Raw genomic sequence first — 10,307 nt, 5'->3', positions numbered from 1 at the left:
ATTGTGTCTGCATCATGGACAGTGAAGTGGTTAAGCATTGTCGACACCTATGTAATATTTATTCATAACGCAAGCCCGCCTTCGTAATTTCACGCACGTATTACCTACTTAAAAAAAAAAAAAAAAAAAAACAACTGCCTCGTTGGTCTAGTTGTCGCAAGTGTGGCTGCTGAGCACGAGGTCTCGGGTTCGATTCCCGAGTCGGGCCGAAATCGCTTTGTGGGTTTAAGAAGACTTTCACAAAGCAGCCCGAAGCCTGGAAGTTGGTGATTGATTCACCCGTGCATCGGAGAGCACGTAAATGTCGGTCCTGCGCCTGATCTCTTTCCGGTCGTGTCGGATTCCCGTCCCATCGGGCTATGAGAGTGAAGGAATAGGGAGTGCACCTGTGTCTGCGCAAATGCTTGTGCACTATAATATGTCCTGCGCAGTTGGCTAATCTCCTTACATGCGAACAGCCGCCGTAGCCGATAATCGGCTAGGAGGACATCACCTACTTAAATAATTTAAAAAGAGATACAATAAATTTAGAGTTCAAATTAAAATTCTGTTGCTAGTTTCATTATTCATCTTTAATTACGAGACCGATGTAGGTATTATGCTTGCTGGAGAGCAGTTTAATCTAGACACACGGCAGTGTGTCCGCCAAGTTCGAGCAAAAAAAGCGACACACCGGCCGTGGGTTATATTACACGAACCATTTCGGGCCAAATTCGACCCCCCTGTAACTCAAAATCTATTTTATTTACGCATATCAAATTTCTAGTATCTATTGAGACCCCCTCACTTATCTAAAATACAAAATTTCATTAATATACCTATTGTAGGTCTTGAGATATTGACGTCAGAAAATCGCTATTTTTACTATACACTCACTGACTGACTGATTCACTGACTCACTCATCAAAAACCTAGACCACTTCCAATGGTCGTATTGACTTGAAATTTGGCATGGAGGTAGGTCTTTATGTCAAGGTAAAGGGAAAAATCTGAAAATGGCCAAGTGTGAGTCGGTTTCAAAATAATGAAGGTGTTTTATACCCGGTGTAAATTTATACCCTTAAGGAACTAAAACGAACTAAATTTATCTATATTTATATAATATATCTTCGAATGGTTTGTATTTAGTTTAGTTAGAAGTAAAATAGTGTAGTTAGAAGTAAAATAAAAATCTGAAAACGGCCAAGTGTGAATCACTTTCGAAAATAACGAATGTGTAACTTTGATCCACGAACATAATATATGATAACATGTCATGTCAGTCAGTTGGTAAATCTAGTCCATTTAGTTAATCTAGTTCATTTCTTTGTAAGAAACATAGTGCATATTAAAAAATCTAAAAGATAGTATAAATGAGACATTCCTTTAACTAACTTCATCATAAGAAAAAAATAAAATAAACAACCTTACAAAAATAAATGAAATCCCACCCAAAACAAAAATGTGAAAGACTGCCAAGTTCGATAATATGGGAATGCTTCGCCTATAAAAGAAGTGAGATCTGAATAAGTACCAAGTTCCATACACATACCTCAGTTAAAAATAGTTACTTTTTAATGATGTTACTTGGCAAGTTTTAATAGAAAATTAAATACTTGATTCATTGCGTTTAGTAGGTTTATAACAAGGTGTATGAAAACTTTCCAAGTAACATCATTAAAAAGTAACTATTTTTAACTGAGGTATGTGTATGGAACTTGGTACTTATTCAGATCTCACTTCTTTTATAGGCGAAGCATTCCCATATTATCGAACTTGGCAGTCTTTCACATTTTTGTTTTGGGTGGGATATAAATCATCAGTTCAAAAAAAAACACTTCACGCCTTACTTCTACGATCTTAAGATGTTACCTACAATAAATCATTTTGATTCATTTCGTGACTGAAAATTATATAATTCATAGATCATTCATATGCATAAGTGGAGAAATTGGGATATTTTTATCATCAAAATCATACTTAACCACATTCTAAATAGGTCCCTATTACTAAATAATAGATACTTGCTAATTTAGTAGGACCTACCTACGTTAGATAAATTTAACCATCTTAATTTTAAATCCTTAAAAAATCTAGTGCAATAACGAATTAACTTGATCATAACACCCCGTCATTTTTGCGTCGGGGGTTACAAAGAAAACTTTCAAAACTTACTTTTCGCGTAAACTATACAAAACAATAACACGGGTACTGTCAAATACACCACTTTCATTTTATTTGGAGTACACTGGCACAGAAAATCGTTTTAAGAACTTTAAACTTTTGCACTTCTTATACTTTGCCGGCGTTCGTAAACTTTAGTTCGTACTTGTGGGTACAGTCAACGAGAATAGGCGTCGAGTTCATAAGCGATACTGGCTGTCCCGAAATTCCAGGCTGCCGAGTGAACGGTCCGTGAGTACCGCGCACGCGCCAACTTTCCTTAATAAACTATCGCTGTTGGTGCTAGTACCATATGCAATTATTGGTACTTGAGTGCAATTTTTTACAAGCTTTTATTTAACTTGCAATGTATGTATGTATGTAACTATGTGTGCTCGTATTTTATTATATTTTACTAAGAAGTATTGTATTTTACTAAGAAAGTAAATACGAGTACTTAAATCTCGCAACAAGCTTTTAAAACATATAAATTGTCTCAAATATGTTAAATTTGCAATGTCGCTATAAGTTGACAGTAAAAGTTTATTTTTTTCTTTTTAGCACATTTAAATAAAAGCTTGTTTTTAAAGATTTTTTTACCTCAATTTTCATAGTTATCTTAATTATATTTAAGCTACTAGTTATTTTTGTTGGTAGTTTTAATTATTGGGACCCTATATGAAACAAACGTAACGTAGGTGTTCACTTCAGATATATAAGGATAAAATTCCAGTAAAAAAAACTGTGACAACTGTGTCTTACTTTATCTCGCTCATATGCCAGAAATAGTTATTTTTTATACAAGAGTGCAAAGTTGCTTTTCAACCGCGGGTTCAATTTTAATAACCGAGCAAGCGAAGGATTCAAAAATTAGAATCCGGAGCGATAGCGAGAAAAAAGAGCACAAGGTGAAAAATCTTTGCGCTCGAGTGCAACACGTAACTTTTCATCCCACCTCAAAAAAAGAAAATGGCACGCACGTCACACATGGCAAATTAAAAAGATGTACCTATTAAAATTTATTTACACAAAAACTCAGTTTAAAAATGTAATGAGGTGTAAAATTGACCTCAAAACAATAAAAAATAATAATTTCATCCCACTTCATCGAGGAAATTACTAAATGCAAAAAAACTAAATGGCGCTCACATATGAGTATCAAATTAAAAAGAAGTACCTATTAAAGTTAATTTTTTGCTTTACCTATTAAAGTTAAGTTAAGCTTTTGCGCTCAGATATCAAATGGTAAAACTACTCTTTCCGAGACGGTGGGATGAAAAACATTTTTAGGTAGGCCTTGTATAAACTGAATCTAAACTTCATACAGGAAAGTAAATAGGTATACGTACTTACTTACCTACCTCTAAGAATTTCAACCCCCAATTTCAGCCTTCACTACCCCACTCCTTATAATCCATAATCATAGAACTTACCTGGGTACTAAATCTTGCAGCCACCTAGTTCGTACCATAAACCTCTTTCTCTTGAACCTCGACAATTGAGCCGTTACAAAGGTGAGTTTGAATTATTTAATGCAGTTTAAGTTCGTCGCCGGTCCGGGATTACCATAGGATTAGCTTTACAGAATATTGTCCTACAAAGCTTGAACATTGAAAGGAATTTTATATACGAACCACGTACTCAAGGCGGCTAGCTGTATATGTCTAGGTACAGGTATGACAAAATAATCTAAAGTGGCTTAAGAAATGGGTTGGCGGAATATTGGGTATTGTAAGGATGCTTCTTGGAGAGGCCTATGTCCAGCAGTGGACTGCGATAGGCTGATGATGATGATGATGAAGGATACTTCTCATTTTATTTGGAAGTACCTACACCTATGTACATAATAGGTACTATATTAAGTAGGTACAGGGCACCGACTTGGAAATCGATATTGAATATGTTATAATGATTATGCTTCAATGGCTTGAGATGAAATTTTTGACACAGAGATAGGTACCCTGGAGACGGACATAGGGTAATTATATCAGAGTGGTGAGAATAGTCCTGGACACGGAGAAACCGCGGGCGGAGGCAATTTCTTAAGAGATAAAGGCCAGATCATTAAGCATCCTGTATGTTGGTAAATTATTGACATCCAGGTACCTATTAAACTGGCACTCGATAGCTATAAAGTAATTATCTAATGAATTTATTATATTTGTTGTGTAAGCAATATATAGACATCCATCATCCTCCGAGCTTTTTTCCCAATCATGTTGGGGTCGGCTTCCAGTCTAACCGGATTCAGCTGAATACCAGTGCTTTACAAAAAGCGACTGCCTATCTGACCTCCTCAACCCAGTTACCCGGGCAACTCGATACCCCTTGGTTAGAGTGGTGTCAGACTTACTGGCTTCTGACTACCCGTAACGACTGCCAAGGATGTTCAATGACAGCCGGGACCTACAGTTTAACGTGCCATCCGAAACACAGTCAATGGTGTCTAAGATATACTTAGAAAGTACATACAAACTTAGAAAAGTTGCATTGGTACTTGCCTGACCTGGGATCGAACCCGCGCCCTCATACTTGAGAGGTTGGTCCTTTACCCACTAGGCCACCACGACTATAACGACGACGAATATATAAAGACAATGCCTAATAATAAATAATTAATTAAATACACGACAGAGCGATTGATCTCGTGTAAGTAGGTGCCTACTCAAGTACCTACCTGCTTAGGTACGTAAGACGACAAAGCGGCTTTAGATTAATTATCTACTCATTAATTGATTACCTAAAAGCGCTTGTTGTACTTACCTACACTATAACAACTCTCTGAAGTTTTTGTCAGCTTATCAGATCTCGGACGAAATCGCACAGTCAAGACACTGATGATGGCATCTACCCATCCACGGGGTCACCGCGTTAAGCTTAACCTTTTGACAGTTAGTAACGAGCTAAACGAACGAAATAAAGACATAAAAAAAAACTCCCCTAAGATGGACCTAAGTAGGTATAATGTAAATCTATTGCTTATATTTTACCTATCATACCAAAAACCGAGAACTTGTTAGGTTAACAAAATTTTAAGCCAACTTTTAATTAGGTGCCGGTCCTTAGAAGTTCAGTAGAGAGTTCAGTACTATATTATTATTTAGGTAACCTACCTACTTTTTAAGTGTCTGAAAATTCGGAAAAGAAACTTAAGGAATTTGGAAACCTATCTACTTATGTTATTTAATTATATACTAGTTATAGGCATAGGTAGAATTAAATACACTTATCACAAACCTCGGGGTCGGCAGCACATGATGAGCATGTGGCCTATTCACTTCCTGCACCTGGGCCCACTGATGCCTGAACATGGTTTCTGCGCAGCCATGAAGCCGAAGTTGAGCGAGAGATTCGTGTACGTTTTTTGTACACTGTGTGGGACTTGCAGCAGTCTTCCAAGTCTAGGTGCCCAGCTATCTTCTTCAGCTTTCGGAAAAGTGCTAAGAGAGACTTATCTTAAAATCACACTTACCATGGACTTATACCTACTTACCTACCTGTATTCATAACATTCATCGGGTTGGTGGTTCGAAGAACAAGGAAACTTGAGATCCATTTTCTTAAACCCCTTAAGGCATCTACGATGAACCTAGATTTCCTAGAAAACGTTATGACAAAATCATAGTAGGCACAAAGTTACGCAAGCGAGGCGTTGAAAAAGGAAGCAACTTAATGGGCCCTGTCTCATAAAAATAATGCATTTGGCTGACTTCCTAACAGGAATATAGCGCAATCGGTCATTGTGATCGTACGGCACGAATAACGGGCTTCGGCTTGGCAGCGATACCATGCAATTACGAAAGAAAAAATTGTAGTCTAGCCCTGGCCTATTTTCAAACAGGCTCATTACATGATGTCTTGGCTCAAAGTTGGAGATTTTATAATACCTACTATTTACTTACTTTTGTTATCTAATGTGTCTATACAAGATTGCAAGTGATTTCTGAAATACAATGGGTAATAACTTAAAGGTCGAATTTAGTTTCAATAGATTTTGTTCGGAGAAGTCATGCCCACATAACCCTCCCTCTATGAAATAGGAACTTGCATTTTGTACTCAACTGCAGATTTCCTGTAGTAGCAATAGAAATGAAACATATTTCAAGCGGTGTAGGCACGTTTATTGTTTGAAATGAAGCAGGAATATATTAATACATTCAATGTTTTATAAGTAACATGACAGTAGTTCAGCCATTTAGTAGGCAATTTTCATTCATCATCTAGATTTCCACATATATATTCTACTGCAAAGTAAGTAAGGGATACAAACCACCCAAGTACTAATAGCACAAAACATCCGGCAAAATGCTCCATACTTAGCGGCTCAGCTTGCTTACTTCTCAACCTCTGTAACAGCTTTTTATCATGATCCAAATATCGTACGTATGTTCTCTGTATGAAGCCAGCTTCAAAAGCAATACGTAACGCAAAATTCATCGGAGGCACCAAAGGTGAAAACTTCTTGAAGTACACCACGGTAGGACTGTTTACTATTTTCTGTGGAATGATCTGTAATTGCTTGGTACCATTATATTTCATGATGTGATGCTTTATAAACTCTTTATTTGACGCTAGAACAAAATCCGTGGATCCTTCCAGTATATCGTCTAGAGTTTTGTCTAAATTTTTCAACTCGACGACTTTCCATTTATCGTAAATAGCACGATCATCGATATAGTATTCTTTGAGGGAATCTAAGCCACCGAAAGGATAATTTTCTTTAAGAACTTCTTGGAAAGTCTTGAGGTTATCAAGGTAAGCCGGATTTTTAAGTGAATTCATAAGTGCGGCTTGATAAGCGCTCCTCATAATAAAACAGAACCATATCCAAGTATAAACTGTAACCACAAAACTCCTTCTTTCAGGTGTTCTTAGAATCGGGACTCCAAGAAATACAACCCACGAATAAAATAGTAGACTGTATTTCGGTGGTGCAATTTTAAAAAAATCTCTAATTTTGCTGATAACTTTGAACGCGTTTGTTTTGCAAAACGTATTCATGAAGATTATACAAATGAACATAAGTAGTAATATGATTCTGATATAAATATTCAAGGGGTGTAAAAGTTTTTGCCACGGAGCCTGTTGGGCAGGTAGCCTGGTAGCCCACACGATATCCATAGAATAATATGTGAAAGATATTTGGAAATTACCATATTTACCAGAAGTTATCGGCGCTGAACAGACAGACGCATGCGAGTGGTTATTGTATATGTCACCTAGAGATCCAGTCCAGTTGTTGTTGGCGAAGTGTCCAGAGTCAGCGCCGTCGTAGGGAGGTTTGAGATGTAAAGTCGCGTTCAACATGTCAGCTACTAGTTCCATAATGTCGCCATCTATTCCCGTAGGCTTACTAGTCAAATTATGTAAATACATAAAAGGTGGTTGTTCTACAGTCGACATGATCAGAGGACATTTTCGAAAATTCGATAGTCTCTCCGGATACAGGTTCTTAAAACAATTGTCATTAAAACAATCCGTTGTTAAATTGACTTTATATGGAATACTATTTTTGCATTTTCCTTCAGACAAGAAATCATATGAGTAGGCTAATGATTCTTTCGTTTTATTCGATGTTTTCAATACCACCGCGTTAAACATATACAGTGATTGGAGGGTCTGAAAAATTTTCAGTTCGTCGCATTCTTGCTCAAGGTGTGCACAAATTATTATAAACTTTCCGTTACTATCATATTTAGCCCTGACGGTCCATCGTATAGTGCTTGATATTTCAGAAGCGTCTTCTCCAAATATTATCATCTGTGGCACGGCGGATCTGCGAGCAGGGAGAAATCTGCCGAGCTTCACAATTACAGATTTCTCATAGTGCATCAAAAATGTGTTCAAACCTATGGCTTGTACGGTATTATACATAACAATAGTCAGGAAACGCCATTCAAAGTTATAGTAGGCTACCTTAGCTGCTAATATTCCGAGCTCCGATGCTGGGTCCTCGGTCACAAAATGCTCCAATGTATGGTTAACTTCTGTGTCACGAACTTCCATCTTGATTGGTCACTTACAGAAATTCGATTTCCTACTAATGAATCCAACTGTGTATCATAAAATGGTTGTGCTGGCTTGTGTAATTTGCTATTAATGCATATGCCCTGATGGCCGATTTACATGTTGTGGGCGTATACCGGTACCATCTGCAATTTATGCCATTAGTCTTTTATACGCGTAATGCATTGCTGATCCTATAAGAGATATGATCCGATTGCGCTTTCAATCATCAACCTTGGTTTGAAATGTAATAAATAGGTAGATATTTAATTTCCATACATAAGTAGGTATATGTACCTAGGTAGGTACCTATATATTTTTTCTAAGAAGGATGTTTGTATATTTTTCCAAAATAAACTTCCAGTGAAAAGAAAATTGCAGATACAATCCAGCCCAATATCAATACAACGTAACAAGCTGTAAAATGACTCATTTTCAAAGTTTCTCCTTCGTCGCTGCCTTGGTCCACGACATCAAATGTACTGGAATATATTTTATACAATTTGTCCGGAAATCCAGCAGCGATTAGACGATGCAAAATTGTATTGACTGTCTCCGAAAGGGGGGAATATTTCTTAAAAAATACAACGGTTGGACTAATGATTATTGGTTCGGGCAATATATGTAGTCTGGCCTTCCGCGTCTTAATAACTACACGAGCCGCGTCAATATTCATTGCCAAAACGAAATTCATCCCTTTGGATATGTTCACGGCAGTGGGTGCGATTTGCTGCGTGTCTATATTGACCCAGTTCTTATAAACAAACGGATAGTCAACGTAATAATCCTTGAGCGCCGGCCCACCACCAAATGGATATTGTGCATTAATTGCATCGTCAAGTGAATCAAATTGACTATCATAAAATCTTCCTTTCAAAGAACTTATAAGATAAACTTGATACGCTGTCCTAACAAGGAAACAATACCATATAAAGAATAGCGTCATTTGTACATACGCAGACTTAGTTGGTAATTTTTCGACTGCCTGACCCATACATATCATCCAGGAGTAGAAAACCACGCTCCTAGAACTTTGATTTTCTTCATTACACATCGCTGTCCAACAACTAGACTTCATAACAAACGCACAACATATGACGAGTAAAAAACTAGCAATTAACAAGAAACGAGTATTTTTCTCAAATGGGTGAAGCAATTTTAAGGCCACATTTTGTACTTGCGCGGATTCGGACACCCACACTACTTTCGAGGTAGAATAACCCGATGATATCTGGAAGTCGGTGAACCTCGTCAACGTAATGGCTGCCGAAGTCATGGAGAAGTTTGCTAAGTCATCGTAAACATCTGCTAGGGATCCCATCCACGTCCCGTTCTTTTCTCGAAAGCCCCAGCCAGTCCCCCGGCTCGGCGTCATCATCTTGAGACTCGCATTCATGCCGTGAATCAACATACGGAGAAGATCTCCATCAATGCCCGTAGGAATTCCATTGTTGATGTACATATAAGGGGGCTGTATAAATGTCGATGCTATTATTGGGCAAAAGTTTAAGTTCCTAAACTTTTTTCTGAATATTTCTCCGTAAGTCGTCTTGGTATATTGATTGTGAGAGTCGAGTTTTATTGGTTTCAAATTATTACATATGCCGTCCGCAACTGGATAGTACGTGAAGCCAACAGCTTCTGTTTCTTCTTGCCTGATAAATACCATATTAACTATTCTGTAATTCCAACACAGGACCATTATATCTTGTTCATCACATTCTTTTGGCGTTGATGATTCGCAAATTAAAATAAATTTACCAGTGTTGTCCATTTCGGAAGTTATAATGCTATCCAACAATAGTTCTATATCAGCAGTGTCACTTGCAAATAACACAAACTGGCGAGTAGTTTTGCGAGCCAGTACTTTGGCCCTGTTTATCACAATATTATAGTGGTAGAACTGCAGAAATACTTCTACACCGTAGCATAAAGTCGAGTTAAAAAACAACATTGTAGCGTGACGTAAATCAAAGTTCTGTATAGCAACCTTTGCGGCCATATCACCTAATTGACTGCCGGCTGTGACATTCGTATCAAAAAAATGGTTTAACTCACTTATCGCCATGTTTGCTGTTAAATGACCGTAAAGCATTTGGTTCGACATTTATGCGGCAACGTAATTAACGCTGAAACACGTCACGTAACAGATTTATATC

General features: G+C 37.5%; 2 protein-coding genes across 2 annotated transcripts; both read right to left on the bottom strand.

Annotated features, from left to right (window-relative positions):
• Positions 1-6,241: 6,241 nt before the first annotated feature.
• LOC124631827 lies at positions 6,242-8,410 on the bottom strand. The gene has a single exon (XM_047166447.1). It carries the CDS (start codon positions 8,146-8,148, stop codon positions 6,352-6,354), a length of 1,797 nt encoding a protein of 598 aa, XP_047022403.1. The 5' UTR covers positions 8,149-8,410; the 3' UTR covers positions 6,242-6,351.
• Positions 8,411-8,466: 56 nt separating this feature from the next.
• On the bottom strand, positions 8,467-10,255 carry LOC124632039. Its single transcript, XM_047166693.1, has one exon. It carries the CDS (start codon positions 10,253-10,255, stop codon positions 8,471-8,473), a length of 1,785 nt encoding a protein of 594 aa, XP_047022649.1. The 3' UTR covers positions 8,467-8,470.
• Positions 10,256-10,307: the final 52 nt, after the last annotated feature.

Source organism: Helicoverpa zea, chromosome 7 (assembly GCF_022581195.2).
Source record: "Helicoverpa zea isolate HzStark_Cry1AcR chromosome 7, ilHelZeax1.1, whole genome shotgun sequence".
Taxonomy (NCBI): Eukaryota; Metazoa; Arthropoda; class Insecta; order Lepidoptera; family Noctuidae; genus Helicoverpa; species Helicoverpa zea.
The sequence above is the reverse complement of the archived record's forward strand: the minus strand, read 5'-3'. Positions and strand labels throughout refer to the sequence as shown.

Coding starts and splice junctions, on each gene's coding strand:
- LOC124631827 (XM_047166447.1), bottom strand. CDS start 8,148: ATGGAAGTTCGTGACACAGAAGTTAACCATACATTGGAGCATTTTGTG.
- LOC124632039 (XM_047166693.1), bottom strand. CDS start 10,255: ATGTCGAACCAAATGCTTTACGGTCATTTAACAGCAAACATGGCGATA.